Source organism: Tenrec ecaudatus, chromosome X (assembly GCF_050624435.1).
Source record: "Tenrec ecaudatus isolate mTenEca1 chromosome X, mTenEca1.hap1, whole genome shotgun sequence".
NCBI lineage: Eukaryota > Metazoa > Chordata > Mammalia > Afrosoricida > Tenrecidae > Tenrec > Tenrec ecaudatus.
In genome coordinates this window covers 73,137,351-73,154,694 of record NC_134548.1, presented here as the reverse complement: position 1 = coordinate 73,154,694, position 17,344 = coordinate 73,137,351, and the positions used below count along the sequence as shown (strand labels likewise).

Here is a 17,344-nt window from a genome sequence, read left to right as displayed (position 1 = left end):
AGGGGCACCTCATTACATTTTTGCATGGCAGCCACTAAATGGTCATCTTACTTTCCCCCATTCTTGAAAATATGATCCCAGCTGAAGTGAGGACTCCTCTGTCAGAGAAGGAGAGAGAAAAAGAGAGAGAGAGAGAGAATGTCTCATTCATGATCATGGGAACTAGTCTGGCTTTCTACTGAGTTTCTTTGGAGACTTGGTCAATGGATTGCATTGTATGAAAGCATGAGTTTATCTTCAACTTGGTGTTTATCTTTACAGAAGTGGATTCATAAAGTATTTGTTCTTTAGAGATTGACTGAGTCCATTCAGCATAATGATTTTCAGAGCCTTCAATGTCATGAAGTGTTTCATGAGTTCATCACTGTTTTATAGGAATGTGTATTATTCCATTGTGTGTATATACTAAAGTTTAAAAAATTCATTCTTTAACTGATGGGAATTTGGGTTTATTCTAACTTCCTGATATTGTGAACTGTGCTGCAAGGAGCATGGGGGAATATACATCTCATTGTGATTTGTCTCATTTCTTCTTCTTCTTTTTTTTTAATGTGCCCTAGGCATGAAACAGCTCTGGCCATGATCTAGGCATCAAGCTAGGATTAACAAAGGGCTGCCAGTCTGCTCTGCCCCTGACTGATATAAAAGCACACACATCAGGAGTCTCTTTGCCCATAGCCAGGGGATGATTTTTCTCATTTCTTTGGGGTATATGTCCAGCAATTATATTGCTGGGTTATGTGGTATTTCTTTTTCCCCCTTCCCCCAATGTAGTATTTCTATTGCCAATTGTTGTAGGAACCTCCATATCACTTTCCACAGTGGTTGTACATATTTAGAAGCCCACCAGCATTGAATAAGGGTTCCAGTTTCTCAGCACCCTCTCCACATTTGTTGTTCTCTCTCTCTTTGTTGTTGTTCTCTTTTTTGTTTTGTTTTGTTTTAATTGTGTTATTTTGTGGATATAAGGTGGTATCTCACCAATGATTTGAATTTCATTTCCCAGAAGGCTAGTGAAGCAGCCACATGCTTGTTAGCCATTTGGATGTTGTATTTTATGGATTGTCTATTGAAATCCTTTGCCCACCTTTTAAGAGTGGTGTTTGTTTTTTCTTGTTGTGGTAGTTCAGAATTCTGTATATTTTAGTAATTAGTCCCTAGTCCATTATATCATTGCTAAATATCGTTTCCCAATGTAGACTCTCGTTTTATTCTTTTGATGAAATCTTTTGATTTACATAAGTGTTTTATTTTAATAGGTACAAATCACCTATTTTGTTTTCCACTGCGTGTGCTTCCTTTGCTTTATCTGGTAGTCCATGTATTCCCTGCACTAGGGTCCTTATGTTTGTCCCAATTGTTTTGTTGATGATCCTGATAGCTTTTAGTATTACATGTAGGTCTCTGACACACCTTGAGTTCGTGTTTTGTGCATGAGGTGAGGTATGAGTCCTGTTTCATTCTTCTGCAGATGAACAGTTTTTCCAGCATCATTTGTTGAACCCAGAATCTCCTTCCTATTTTATATTTATTGGGCCTTTGTTGAAAATCAGTTGTCTGTAGGCAGATGCTTTTATTTCCGAGTTTTCTGTCCTGTTGCATTGATCTATGTATCTATCATTATTCCAGTACCAGACTGTTATGACAACTACGGCTGTGTAGTGGGCTTTGTGGTTAAGTAGTGCAAAACCACTTACCTGCTCTTCTATTAGAGAAGTTTGTTGCTTATCCACAGCTTATTCTGTATCCATATGAAGTTTGAATTATTTTTCCATTTCTTTAAAGAATGATATTGGAATGTGGATTGAGATTGTGTTGAATGCATAGATTGCTTTAGGTATTTAAATTTTCACAATATTGAGCTTTCCTGTATTAGGCTGGGTTGACTAGAGAAAAGTCCAGAGACACTCATATATGTTTAAGGAAGAGCTTTATATCAAGAAGTATTTATCTCTCCGCCCTTCAATTTTTCCCACATGTATTCATTGACAATGTTGACACAAGAAACGTTAATTATCTCAGAGGGTGTATGCTGTTTTCCCTCTTCTAACTGCTAGAGGTGTTGAAAATTACTAGGTGTTGATGAAAAACAGTGTTGAAAATTACTTTCTCTTTTTTCCTTACGTATTGATTGCTATAACCTGACATCTCATGGTTTTTGCTGTGCCCCTTAAATTTTGGCATGTTGTGTTATCATTCTTGTTTTAGGGAACCTCCTAATTTCATCTATTTGGAGTAATAACTAATCTTTTTGAGTAGTGTGTTGTTGGTTCTCCATGTGTTTGTCTTTATGGTTTTGTTCTTTCTATTGTTGAGTTTCAGAAAAATGGTCTAAGAAGATGATTGGATTGATATCTATGTGTTTGAATTTGTTAAGGCTTGCTTTATTTGCATGTGGTCTGTTTTTAAATATGTGTCATGTACATTTTTTACTATTAGTTTTAGTACCTGTAACAATCCAGGATGCCAAGCTGTTTGATTTTGTTGTTTAGCTCTACTGTTTCTTTATTGAGTTTCTTTACTATTGATATTGCTCTCCTTGAGAATAGTATATTGAAGTCTCTTACTATTATTGTTAATCTGATTATTTCTCTTTTAATCTCTTTGAGGACTTGGTTGATATATTTCAAGGATCTTTCGTTGTGCACATATATACTAATTGTGGCTATATGTTCTTGGTGATTTGATCCTTTGACCATTATGTAGTGTCCATTCTTATCTCTCATGATGCCATTTATTTTTACATATATTTAATCAGAAATTAATATTATCACTCCTGCCTTTTTTTGGTTGTCATTGACTTGGTAAATTTTTCACCATCCTTTGATTCTCAGTCTATTTTTGTCTGTGAGTTTTTATGTGTGTGTCTTGAAGCCAGATGATTAAGGGATCTTGTTCCCTAAACCAGTCTCCTACTCTTTGTCTCCAGAGAGGTTCTTTTAGTCCACTGACATTCAGTTATGAATTCTAAATGTTTTTACTTGTCATATTATATTATTTGTATTTGGTATTTTTCTTCTTTTTGGGTGGAGGTTGTTTATTCATATCTTTGTTTATTCTCTAGATCTGTGTTGTTTTAGATTCTATTTTCAGTATTCTATGGTGGCCTTAAATTTATGTGCTGCTATTGTTGGTTTTCTGACCATAGTGGTCCAAATTAATATTTTTGTCATGTTAGTTTTGTTTCTATGAATTCTCTAAATATATCCTTGTTTGGGAATACTTTTAATTGTCTTTCATATTTGATGGCTAGCTTTGCTGGATATTGGTTTCTTGATTGGCATGATTTTTTCTTTCAAAGTTTGGTATATATTGCTCCATTGTCTTCTTTCCTTTATAGTTTCTGCAGAGAAGTCTGCACTTATCTGTTTACCTTTGTAGGTGACTGTCTTTTTCTCTCTAGCTGCTCTCAAGGTTTTTTCCTTGAAATTGGATAATGTGTCTGCTATATGGCTTGATTTTTTTTCTAGGACAAAATATACTTGGAACCAAACCTATGCTTTTTTGGATGGTTATCATATCCTCCTTTGACACTGGGGAAATTTTACTCCATGAAGTCTCTTTCTACTTTATCTGCAAATCGATTTGTTTCTTCCTGTTCCTGTATTCAAATGAGATATATATCATTTCTCCTCATGGTGTCTCACATCATCCTCAGGCTTTCTTTGGATTCTTTTGCATTTTTGTTTGATAGTTTCTCTCATCTGCTGAAATCTGTCTGATTGTCTTTGAGTTCACTGTTTTAATTTTCCTTTTCCTCCAATCTACTGCTCAGTTCTTGAACCTTGATTTTTATTTCTCTTATTTCATTGTTTAGATTCTGGATTTCTTTTGGGTGTGAGGTTTTTAATATCTCAATTTCTAACTTTGTGTTTTGGATTGATCCAAAGAGCTCTTGTGTGGTCTTAAACATCATTCACCTGTATTCTCTTTCTGATAGTTCCAGGGCTTTCCACCCTCCTGCCACTCTGTATTCCATTGAGTTTGGATAATCTTCAGCTGTTGACTTTGTTTATATTGAATGATTGTGGTTATTGCTGTTGGCTACTGTGTGCATGGCATAGTCATCTAGCTGTAGATGGTGTGTAGGTTTGGTGAAGGAGTTATCTCTTTGGATTAGAGGAGAAAGATCATATAGGAGCAGAAAGTCATATTGTTTTCAACATGAGGAAGTAGTGATGAGATTGGGTGTGTAGCATGGATGGGGGTAGGAGAAGAGTTTAAATTATATTAGTAATAGTTTGGTGGTGAGAGGTTGATAAGTAACCTGCTAGAATCATTTGGACTCTCTTCCTTAGGCAGACCATACCCACCAGATGCAGACATCTTTCTTTGGGCCAGAATTCAGGAGTTTCTTATATACTTACTGCTGAGGGACCAGGATGCCCCTGCTCCCCCAAATCAGAAGTCTCTTGTCTCCTGGCTTCCACATCACCTTACTGTTCTGTAAGGTTATCTGTGTCTCAATCCAGATAGCAATCTTCTACCATACAGACAAGTGGCCACAGCCCTCACTCTCTACTGGATAGGAGTTGGTAGGACAAAAAATTTTACAAAATTCCCCAAGAGTGAAATAAAACACTACGTCCTGCTCTGGAGGGGAAAAAAATTCCTTCTGAGGGAATTTGGAGTACCCTTAAAGGGTACATTGAGAATGGCCCCTGGAAATGCAAATACAATTTTTTTTAGCTCTCAGAGGTTCCAAGCAAAAGCAGAAATTTATCTTGACTCTTGTGCACTGAAGCCGGCAAAAAATTCTAGCATTCTGTCAGAGCTGATCAATGTACACTTTAGAATTTCAGGCCTCTCACCACCAAACGAAGGCCACACTCATTTACCAATAGTAAAAAGTGAAACAGATACTCCCACCACGTTCCTATCTATTTTGTGACCATATCCCCCCCCCCACCTCCAAACAACATGTTTGAAAGACTTTCTCTTCCCTATTAAAAGTTTTCTCGGTCCATTGACAAAATTAGTTGTCTATAAGTATATGGATTTATTTCCGGGTTTTCTATTTTGCTCTACTGGTTTATGTATCTTTCATTATACTAGTAACAGGATGTTTTTGACAACTATGACTGTGCAGTAGGTTTGAGGTTGAGAAATGACAGTTGTCCTACTTTGTTCTTCTTTAGCACTGCTTTGCTAATCCTGGATCTTTTCATTTACATGTAAAGTTGTTGATTAGTTTTTCCATCTCTTTAAATAATTATGCAGGGATCTGGACTGGATTATTTATAGATCACTTTGAGTAATACTGACATTTTCACAATGTTAAATCTTCCTATCTATGAACATGGTAATTTCTTCCATTTATATAGATCTATTTTGGTTTCTTATACTAGTGATTTGTGGGGTTTTTGTATAAATGTTTTGTTTCTCTGATTAAGTTTATTCTTAAATATTTCATCTTGTGGGTAGTTGTGTTAGTCTAGGTAGACTAGAAAAGCAAATTAATAGACACTCACATGTATATAAGAAAGAGTTTTATATACAAGAGCAGTTGAATATTGAGACAACATCCCAGCCCAGTCCAGATCAAGTCCATAAGTCTGATATTAGCCATATGTCTGATACCAATCTATAAAGTCCTCCTCAGACTCATGAAACACATGCGATGATGCTGAATGCAGGAAAATCACAGATCAGTGGATGGAATTCTTATGGATCCAGTGGCGTTGTACACATCTCAGTGCTGGCAAAGGTCTCCACATGGCTTCTCCAGCCCCAGAGGTCTGGCTCCATCAGCCTCTTTCCATGTGTCTTCTCCACAGGGATGTCTCACAGGGAGTGAACCTCTATCTGCCTCCAGTGAGCTATTTATTTCTTTAGTGCCTCCAAATGTAGCCATTAAGCTGCTACCTGGTTGACAGGCTAAACTCCACTCCTTCACTCTTAATCCTCAAATTGACAACAAATTATGTAACTACCACCATTGCGAATAGATATTTTGATGATGTGCAGGACACTAGTCCTCTTGAAGTTGTCATTCCTGATATAGTGTACCATGTAAATGCTCAATTCTATAGTAGTCCATCTTGGCTCACTGATACCTAGCATATTGATTTTCATGCAATCCATTTAATTTTTGATGACTTCAGAGCTTCCTAACTTCATTGTTCTTACAATTGGGTTTTTCCTATTAATAGATGTTTTTAGCTGGATTTTCTTCATACATTTCATTAAGTCCCACTCTACTCTGAAAATGCAGCACTTACTCAATTGTATTTTGATTGACTTCAACCTAAAGGACTTATCAACTGTCATCATATAAGACAGTGTTTTTCCACTACTCATAAAATCTTCAATTAATTCCTCAGAAATTAACCACCTATTCCCTTTCTTAGTCTGTTCTTCTTTTTTCTTTTTATTAATCATTTTATTGGGGGCTCATACAATGCTTCTCACAATCCATATATACATCCACTGTGTCCAGCACATTTGCACATTTATTGCCATCAGCATTCTCAAAACATTTGCTTTCTATTTGAGCCCTTGGTATCAGCTCCTCATTCCTCCCCCACCCTCACTCCTTCATTAATCCTTGATAATTTATCAATTTTTTTCATATCTTATACTGCCTGACGTCTCCCTTCACCCACTTTTCTGTTGTCTGTCCCCCAGAGAGAAGGTTATATCTAGATCCTTGTCATCGGTTCCCCCTTTCTACCCCACCTTTGCTCCACGCTCCCAGTATCACCACTCTCACCACTGGTCCTGAGGGGTTTATCTGTCCTGGATTTCTTGTGTTTCCAGTTCCTATCTGTACTAGTGTATATCCTTTGGTCTAGCCAGATTTGTAAGGTAGAATCGGGATCATGACAGTGGTGGGGGGGCGGGGGGAGTATTTAAGAACTAAAGGAAAGTTGTATGTTTCATTATTGCTACACTGCACCCTGACTGGCTCATCTCCTCCCCGTCACCCTTATGTAAGGTGATGTCCAGTTGCCCACAAGTGGACTTTGGCTTCCCAATCTATGCTCCCCTCTCATTCACAATGATATGATTTTTTTCCCTTAATGCCTGTTGCCTGATCCCTTCGACACCTCATGATCACACATGCTGGTATGTTTCTTCCATGTGGGCTTTGTCGCTTCTCAGCTAGATGGCTGCTTGTTTATCTTCAAGACGTTAAGACCCCATATGCTATATCTTTTTATAGTAGGGCACCATAAGCTTTCTTCACCACAATTGCTTATACACCCTTTTGCCTTCAGTGATCATATTGGGAAGGTGAACACACAGTGATATGATTTTTTTTCTTTGATGCTGAAACCTGATCCCTTTGACACCTCTTGATCACACAGGCTGGTGTGCTTCTTCCATGTGGGCTTGGTTGCTTCTCAGCTAGATGGCCACTTGTTTACCTTCAGGTCTTTTGATGGCCACTTGTTTACCTTCAAGCCTATTTCTTTTGATAGATGGGCACCATCAGCTTTCCTCATCACATTTGCTTATACACCCTTTTGCCTTCAGTGATTGTGCCAGGAAGGTTAGCATCACAGAATGCCAGGTTAATAGAACAAAGTGTTCTTCTACTGATGGAGTACTTGAGTGGAGACTCAATGTCCATCTGCTGCCTTAATACTAAATCTATAAATATATGCACTTAGATCTATTTCCCCACCATCATATAAAAGTGTATTTACATATGCACATACCTGTATTTAGAGCCCTATAAATTCCCCTCAACTCCTAGTTCTTTCCTCTATTTCCTTTTACCTTCCTCTTGTCTCACTATCATGCTCAACCCTCACTTGTGTTTCAGTATTTCCTCTCAGTTACATTACCCTTGCTCACACCCTATCAGGCCTCTTATACCCTCCTCACCACCGATTTTAGATCACTTATTTTTCACTGTCTCTGAGTTTGTTAACACCACTTCCTTTCCCCCACCTCTCCCTCTTCCATGTCCTCCTGGAACCGTCGGTCCCATTGATTTCTCCGCCGGATTGTTAATCCAGGCATGCTCCCTTCTTGATTCGCTCCATTTGTGGGGGTTCAGACTGCACTGCTTCCTACCCTCCCATGTGACCCCAGAAATGTTCTCTGTCGCAGTCTGCTCCTGTAAGTGGACAATGTGACACATGCTATTGTCTATTCTTAATCTGGAAGCTTCACTGAAATGTGTTAACCATTGGTTAATGTGATGAAATTTGAAATACCAGTGGCATAGCTTCTATTATTACAGCAATACATATGCCACCACAGTGTAACAAACTGACATATAAAAGGGCGATAGGTATATAAACATCCTTCATGTGTCTACCATGGTGATATGTACTAATAACTATTATAAAGGAAAAAACAATGAAAACATCTGCGTATTGTTGGAGTGAATCTTCCCTTGGAAAGCAGGCATTAAAACTGAGCTTTTAAGAATTAATAAACTTTCTCCAGGAAAGAAAGGAAATGGATCATGAAAAATGGCATTATAAGCAGAGGGACCATGTCGCAAGAGGTTTGAAAAAGGTGTTTATCTGGAAAATAATTTTAACTCACTGATTTGTTTAAATGGTTCCAATCCCAAGGTATGATGAAGGACATCTTTAAATGTGTGGAGGTAATTTCAATTGTCAAAGAAGTTGTAAAGGAGGCAATAGTATTTAGAAGATGAGATTTAAAGATATTAAAACTTTCCACAGTATGATCCAATACAATGAATATAATGCTCACCCAAAATGTTAAAAGCATCCCTGTTTAGAAACATCAAAAGTTTAAGAATAATATAAATGTCTAAAAATGGAGAAGCAAGATCCCAATTCTGAAGGGCCTTGCTGAGGAGTTAGAATTTCTAGGGAATAGTAATATAGCAAAGGTTTCTTTTACTAAAATGATGAGTGACAGGATTATATTTTCAGTTTTCTAAGTTTGTTATGGAATAGTATAAAAGTAGCTCTGAGTCAAAAGGAATAAAACCAGGAAGGTATAGAGGGTGACCCTTGTGAAAGACTGTGAGGGTCTGTCAATGGATGCAGGCTGTGGGATTATAAAAGAGGGGAATAGTTAGGGGATATTTGGGAGAAAATGAAAAGAAATTCATTTTGATCTGCACAAGAAGGATAGTTGTTTCCAGTTTGTTCAATGGTCATTAACAAAATGAGCAAATACAGAAGTTGGTCAGAATCCTCAGGTTGCAATTGGGGGGCATTTGATATTATAAGCTCTTAGTGAAATTTAGGTGGATATTTCATACTAGGTGGTTGTAGATAGAAATTTAAAACTGGGAAGAGAAACCTGGCTAAGGAGAGATAATTTTATATTTTAAATTTGATCTCCATAAGCATGTAGAGTGATAAGAAAGAAAACCTAAGACAGAAGTCACATTTAAGAGGTATGGGGAAGAAGAGACATTAAAATAGAGACAGAAAAGTGGCAAACATTTTAGGTGAAGATTTAGAAGCGAGAGTAATGGCATTGGAGCCAAGGTCAACAGAGTGTTGAAAAGGAGAGTTTAAATAAGATATTCCAGTAATGCCACTAGCCCAAAGTCACATGATGACAGTTCTTCTACCTATTCTTATCTTCTCAAGGAATCGTAAGACTTTATTCTTCAAAGCAAACCATAATCCATGACTTTAGACATTATATAGAATAATTTTTCACACATACATTAATTCACTCAACACATATATTGTGCCCCTTTATGTTAGACAGGGTTCTCTAGAGAAACAAAATCAGTACACTAATGAATATATACATATATATATATATCATAAGAAATAAACAATCTATAAAACAGTACAAATGGCTCAGTGCAACTCAATTTTGTGAGACAGCAGTTCTTTAAGTCTTGAGGGCCACCGGGTAGTACTCTGTAGAGCAATTCAAGCTATCCGGCCACAGGCAGCAAGGCAAGTCACCAACAGTCAGTGAGATGACAGGGTCCAACAGTCCCCAGCTTAAGTGTTGTATACTCCAATAACATGGTGAAGCAGGTCTTAGAGGAAGCTCAAACTACAACGACACAGTCCACGGGTTAGGTGTTCCACAGGTAGTGTAGCTTACAAATTGAGGCAGAAAACAATCTAAGGCAGCTGCACACTGGTCCAATGATCAAAGAGCAAGAGGCAAGAAAGGCAAGTCTCGCCCAGCCATTTATCTCTCCGCCCTTCAGTTAATCCCACATGTGTTCGTTGGTCATGTTGGTACAATAAACCTACCTATCACATCCTTCTATGTGTTAAGAATGGGACAGAAATATAAACAAGACAGATATGATTCTTGCTCTCTAGAAATTTCAAATAACCCCGTAACAACATATAAGTAAAGAACACGACAACTTCAGGTAATGATACCTACTATGAAGTACCTAAAATACAATGACATTATACGGTGTTGAGAACATCGCTTCATAGAGGATTTCAGGGAAGACTTCTATATCAATTTAAGCTGAGGCATAAATAATTAAGAGGAGAGAGTTATGTGAACCATTCTGAGCAAAGTATTCTAAGGAGAGGGACCAATATCAGTGCCCTAAAGTGGTAAAAAAAACCTAACTTAGTCAATCATCAAAAAGAAGGCTGATATTATTGGAGCATAGTTAAATAGGGGAAGACTGATATGATATGAAGGTGACAAGGAATATATTATACAGTACTTTACAGTTCTCGGTGTGAATTGAATGTTTAAACCGAGTGAACAATGTTATATAGATTATACTGGTAAAAGAGCACCCTGGCCTCTATATGGAGAATAGTTAAAAAGGACAAGGGAAAAAATCAAAGAGGAGAATTGAGAGGCTATTTCAGTTTTCCAGGTGGTTCTTTGGATGAGGAAACTGACAACAGAAATGTAAATAAAGGAATGGACTGGGAAAATTTTGAAGGGGGAGTTTAGAGGATTTACTGATGGATCAGATGGTATAGAAAGCGATGAGTTATGTGCTGACAAGGAAATAAAAATGTGTACTCTTTCTTTCAAGGGGCTTATGAAGGAGTGAAAGAGACCCATTGTGTTATTTTCCCTCTTATCATTTAATAATTTAATTATTTGTTTATATATAAAACTTTTATTGGTACATTATCATTTTAAAATAATTGGGGGGGCTCTTTCAGCTCTTATACAAGCCATACATAAATTCATTGTGTCAAGCACATTTGTACATATGTTGCCATCATTTTTAAAGCATTTTCTTTCTACTTGAGTCATGGGTTCATTTTCCCTCCTGTATCCTTAATGAACCCTTAATAATTTATAAGTTATTATGTTTTCATGTCTTACATTGACCTCTCTCCATTCATCCACTTTTCTGTCGTCTGTCCCTCTGGGAAGGGGTTATATGTCAATCATTGTGATCAGTTTCCCCTTTCTCCCTCAACTTTCCCCTTACCCACTTTTTATCGCTACTCTCATTATTGGTCCTGAGGTGTTTAATATGTTCTGGATTCCCTGTGTTGCGAGCTCTCATCTGTACTAGTGTACATGGTCTGATCTAGCCAAATTTGTAAGGTAGAATTTGGGTCATGATAGTTGAGTGGGGGAGGGCAGGGAAGAAGCATTAAAAACTAGAGGAAAATTGTGTGTTTCATCAGTGCTGTACTGCACCCCTGACGGAGGCATCTCTTCCTTGTGACCCTTCTGTAAGATGTCCAATTATCTGCACATGGACTTTGGCCAGGTCTCCACTCCGCCCTTCCCCTCATTCACAATGACATAAATTTTTGTTTTGGATCTTTGATGCCTGATACCTGATCCCATCGAGATCTCATAATGATCACACAGGCTGGTGTACTTCTTCTATATGGGCTTTGTTACTTCTCAGTTAGATGGATGCCTGTTTATCTTCAAGCCTTTAAGACCCCAGATGCTATATCTTTTGATAACCTGGCACTCTCAGCTTTCTTCACCACATTTGCTTATGTACCCATTTTGTCTTCAGTAATCATGTCAGGGAAGGTAAATACCGTAGAATGCTGCGTAATTAGAACAAAATGTTCTTGAATTGAGGGAGTACTTGAGTGGAGGCCCAATGTCTTCCTGCTGCCTTGATACTTGATAAATAAATGTATGTACATAGATCAATTTCCCTATCATTATATATAAAGTATATATTTACATATGTACATGTCTGTATTTAGACCTCTATAAATGTCCTCTGTGCCCTAGTTTTTTTCCTCTTTTGCCTTTTACTTTCCTCTTGTCACACTATCGTGTTCAGCCTTCATTTGGGTTTAGGTAATTCCTCTCGGCTACATTGCCATTGGTGAAGCCCCACCAGGCACCCTACACCCTCCTCACCATCGATTTTAGACCACTGGTTGTTCCTTTGTCCCTGGGTTTGATGGCACGCCCCTTCCTTTCCTCCACCTCCCCCTTTCCTGTGCCCCCCCCAGAATTGTTGGTACCATTGCTTTCTCCTCCGGATAGTTTATCCTGCTTATCTTATTTAGATAGACATGCAGTGACAATAATAAGCACAAAAACAAGACAAAACAAAATATAACAAAAAAGAAAACAATGACAAGATCAACAGTAAAGAAAGAAAAGCTTTTAAATAATTCCAGATCTGTTTGTTGATCTTTAGGACTGTTTTCCAGTAGAGTATGATAGGGTACCACCATGCCCTGGCCCCAAAGTCTATTTTTGATATTCCCTGGGGACTTCATTGCTTTGTTCCCCTTGCTGCTCTGGTGCACACCCTTAGTGTTTTGCCCCAGTGTGGTGAGGTCATATCAGGCACAATTCCTACACTGTGTCTCCAGTGTTGTTCCCCGTAGCACTATGAGTCAGTGGGAGACATTGTGGGGCCAGTCCCGTGATCCTCTCTGTGGATTGGCTGCTCTGAGGGAGAATATCGTCCTCAGGCCTTGGTGGGTCAGGATGTGTTCCATTCTCCTGCCTTCCCTCATCATTTGCTCCTGTTTGCTCTGATCAGAAGTACCATTCTCCCTGAACTGTGGCTTCAGTGCTATCATATGAAGTGCATTCTTTGGGGGTGGGGGTCGGGTTCCATGTAGTTGGGACTGTGGCCAACCTCTAGACCTCTATGTTGATTCACTGCTTCATGCTGATATGTTGCATTTATGTCTTGGTGCACCATGTTGAAATCTGGTCCCTCTTTCCCTCTCCTGTGGAGATATAAACAATACCCTCCCCTTGGGTAGGTTAGTGCCCTGTTCCCCCATTACCCATCTTTTTTTCCTTTTATTCCCCCCTCCTTTTCAGTTGGCTGCCACATAGATCCCTGGATTGGGTCTGGCCTGCCATAATATCTGGACCTCACCCCAGGAATGTATGTATATAGTAGCTATTCACCAATGCCCTTTTTTGCATTTTTAAGCTTACCTCAGTGGACTCATGTTGTACTTAACCCTTTATGCTTGACATACTTCGCTTCACATAATTTCCTCCAATTCTTCCCATGCAGCAGTGTGCTTCATATGTTCATCACTGTTTTTAGCGATGAGTAGTACTCCATTGTATTTATGTGTCACAGTTTTTCAATCCATTCATCTGTTGATGGGAATTTGCGTTGTTTCCAACTGCTTACAATTATGAACTGTACCATGATGAACATTGGCGCACAGCTGTCTGGCCTTGTTTTGTTTCTTGCCTCTTCCAGTTACATGCCCAGTAGGGAGATTGCTGGGTCATAGGGTTGCTTGATTTCCATCTGTTTTCGATTTCATCAAATCAGTTTCCATAACAGATGTACATACCTTCAGGTCCACCAGCAGTGGACTAGAGTTCCTATGTCATCCCAGCCCTCCCACACTTGCTACTTTCTGATTTTTTTTAATTGAACTATCATTGAGGGTGTTAGATGGTATAATTTACATTTCTCTTATGGCTAATTATTGGGAACATTTTCTCATATGCTTATTGGCCATTAGGATTTCTGCCCTTGTTTGTGCAGGTTCCTTGCCCACCTCCTCAGTGGGAAATTAGTTTTGTTTTCTTTTGTTTCTTATTGTAAGTTACCAGAGTGTTGTAGATTTTAGCAATAAGACCTTTGTCCAATATGCCATTGCTAAAGATGTTTTCCCACTCTGTGGTTCTCTTGGTGAATTATTTTGCTGTACACAGGTGTTTTACCTTCAGTATATCCCACTGGCCAAATTGTGCCTCCTCTGTGTTTGTGTCCTTCCCTGTTTCTGGTAGCCTATGTATTCCCTGAGCCAAAGCTCTCAGGCTTGTCCCAATTCCCTCATTGATGGCCCTAATAGTTTGGGGTTTTACATCAAGGTCTGTGAGCCACCTTGATTTTATCCTTGCACATCATCTTTTTTATCATTCAATTCAACAGGTCAATCATACCAAGAAGAGTTATACAGTCATCACTATAATTAATTTTAGATCATTTTCTTCTTTCTTTTATTCATTGTTATTAGCTCCTCATTCCCCCCCATACACACACACATGCCATAGCCCCAAGAAACCACTAAGCCAGTTCCTGTCTTTCTAGATTTAGCTATCTTGGATCTTATATACAGAAAAACATACCAACAAAACAAAATACCTAACAGTAACAAAGTAAAACAGAGAAAAACCTCAATTGAAAAGAAAGGAGAAAGTATTAAAAAACTATAACAAATTTAAAATTAATCAAAAGGGAGATCAAATGATAAGGTATTAAATTTTAACTTAACCACATCTGCAATAATCCATTTTTCAATAAACTTTGATAACATCTTTAGAGATACATTTTAAAGAAATGAAGGGGCATTCTGTGTTTGTTGCTTTGTTGAGAAAGCCACTTGGAAACCCAGTCTATAAGATTAGGCATCAGGAGACAGCTTTACTTCTAGAACAGTTGTGTGCTGTAATCTCCTCATTCATCACTAGGAAAGTGTAGAATGTCCAAAAGATGTCTAATAAAAATTCCAAAATATTAATCGTCTTCCTTCTCAATTGGACTGCTGTTTCTTGTGTCTTTTATTGTTTTACCTAACTCAACTTTAAAATTCAGAAATATCTGATTTATAGACTCTTTGAAAGAAATCTCTCTAAATGTCAACTGTTACTTAGTCTATTTGGCCTTAACCATGTGATTTAACTGTAAAGTGCTTTAAGAATAGAAAGATCTCTGACTGAAAAATGGGCTCAAGCTAGGAACAATTGTGGGGATTACACAGGTCCAAACACTTTCCAGGGGTGTCTTGAGTCAAGTTTTTCTGTCTGTTCCTCCCTTAGGAATATTTGAGATTTATTGCCAAGAGGGTAATCATCGGGAAGCAGGGATGAGTGCAATTTACAATGTCTCTCTATGTCCTGGCCACCATGCTACCCCTCGCCAGCACTACCAGGCTGCAAGAATCTACTTCATCATGGCAGAAGAAGTAGAGTGGGATTATTGTCCTGACAGGAGCTGGGAAATGGAATGGCACAACCAGTCTGAAAAGGAAAGGTAAGGTTTCACAAAAGGAAAGATCACACTTTCAAAGATTCTGGACTATTTTACAGATGAGGATATTGGAAATCAAAAAAGAAGGGATATGTTTAAGGTCATTTAATAACAAACTAATATATCTTAATGTTACTAATAATAATGATGAAAACATCAACAGATTTTTAGAGCAGAGACTAAAATGCAGATCTTCCAAGGTCCAGCTCAGTGTTTCTTCTAGCTTTGTTATAAGGGTCTTGAAAATTTTCTTTAGTCTTGCTTTACTTCATCTAGTTTATAAGAAGAACCTTTCTTGGACCTAAAATTTACAGATAATTTTACTCATGAGACAATCACCCAAAATTCAGTCATATCTTATGAAAATGACATTTCATTCACTAAAGTACAGATTAAGCTGTGTAGCAGAAAAAGTCTAAAATAAAGGTGCTTAAATAAGATAGCCACTACTTGTCGGTTATTTTGTCATACTGTGGAGCAGGGGTCCTCAAACTTTTTAAACAGGTGGCCAGTGCACTGTCCCTTAGACCCGATGGCTGGCCGGACTGTAGTTAAAAACAAAAACATAACTATGAACAAATTCCTATGCACATTGCACATATCTTATTTTTAAGTAAAAAAAGTGGGGGGGGCAAAAACACCCAACGGGCTGGATAAATGACCTTGGCGGGCCACATGTAGCCCGCAGGCCATAGTTTGAGGACTCCTACTTGTGGAGGCTTGTGTATTGCTGAGATACTGAAAGTTATGTCACTGGCATTTTAAATGCAAGCAGTGTCACCCAAAGTGAACAGGTTTCAGGGGAAGATTCCAGACTAAGGACAGACAATGAAGGAAAACTCAGGTCCTCACTTCGGAGGATGTTAGAGGCTGAAAGTCTTATGCATAGGTTCGAAATATTGTGAGATACTGAAGGCCTAATTAATGGAAGCAGAACATTGCCAAGGTCATGACAGATGATGGGCCCCTCTGGCTAGAGTGCACTTGAAACATGACTGAGAAGGAACTGCTTTCTCAGGGTGGAGTTGACCGTGGGAATGGAGCTTTCAGGATCTTCATTTGCTGATGTGGCATGACTCAAGGTAGAGATAAATAGTTTCAAAAATCTGCTAATAATTGGAGCTTGGAATGTGCAAAGTATTAATCTAGGAAATTTGGAAGTGATTATAAATTAAATGGAATGCATAAAGGTTGATATCCTAGGCATGAGTGAGCTAAAATGGACTGAAATGCAAAGAAAATCATATGATTTACTGTCATAGGAATACCATTATCAAGACAAATGGTGTGTGGCATTCGTGATCAAATAGGACATTGCAAAATCAATCATGAAGAACAATGGTGTCAGTGACAGTGTTTTGTTCTGTTGTACATACGGTCATAATGGGTCAGTACCTACTTGATGACACCAAACAAAAATCACAAAAATAAAAAATAAGATAGAAATTTATTTTTCCTCAAATAAGAGTATAGAAACAAATGATCCAGGAATGTTAGGTGAACTATGCCACCTTTAATACTTTTATCTCTAGGATCAAGATGTTCATTCCAATTTCAGCCATTAGCAACTGTCAAAATTGTGGAAATAAATCCAAGACAATCAGCAGTTTTTGCAAGAACATTACAAGAATGTTGTATACATTACTTCCTTGTATAACTCTTTGTTTTGAGCTTAATATGGCTATAACTATCTACAAGATAGGCTGGAAATTTTAAATCTTGTTAGACAGCCATCAAAACTCACTACTATATTCTTTTTTTTTTGAGCAAAATAGAATTGTTTTAATTTTTTTTAAGTATCTTTAATGCCTGGAAAACAACAGGGTTCTCGTGTCTATTTATACATTCATCTTGTTGTGATGTGCTGTTTAAGTCAAAGACTATTGTCACTCATATGTCTCTGGATATGTCAAAGAGCTCTATATAAAAGAGCAATTGTATATTGAGAAGGCTTCTCAGCCGAGGCCAGATCAAGTTGATAAGTCCAGTATTAGC

General features: G+C 38.0%; 1 protein-coding gene and 1 non-coding gene across 2 annotated transcripts in view; one reads left to right on the top strand and one right to left on the bottom strand.

Annotated features, from left to right (window-relative positions):
* The window catches only part of HEPH (hephaestin), a 192,176-nt gene that overhangs the window by 75,928 nt on the left and 98,904 nt on the right, over positions 1-17,344 (top strand). The window contains exon 13 of the mRNA XM_075538245.1: positions 15,139-15,352. Coding sequence (XP_075394360.1) covers positions 15,139-15,352 — 214 coding nt within the window. The remainder of the gene's footprint in view (positions 1-15,138; positions 15,353-17,344) is intronic.
* LOC142435479 (small nucleolar RNA SNORA48) lies at positions 548-687 on the bottom strand. Its single transcript, XR_012781528.1, has one exon. It is a non-coding gene; the product is annotated as a small nucleolar RNA SNORA48 (small nucleolar RNA).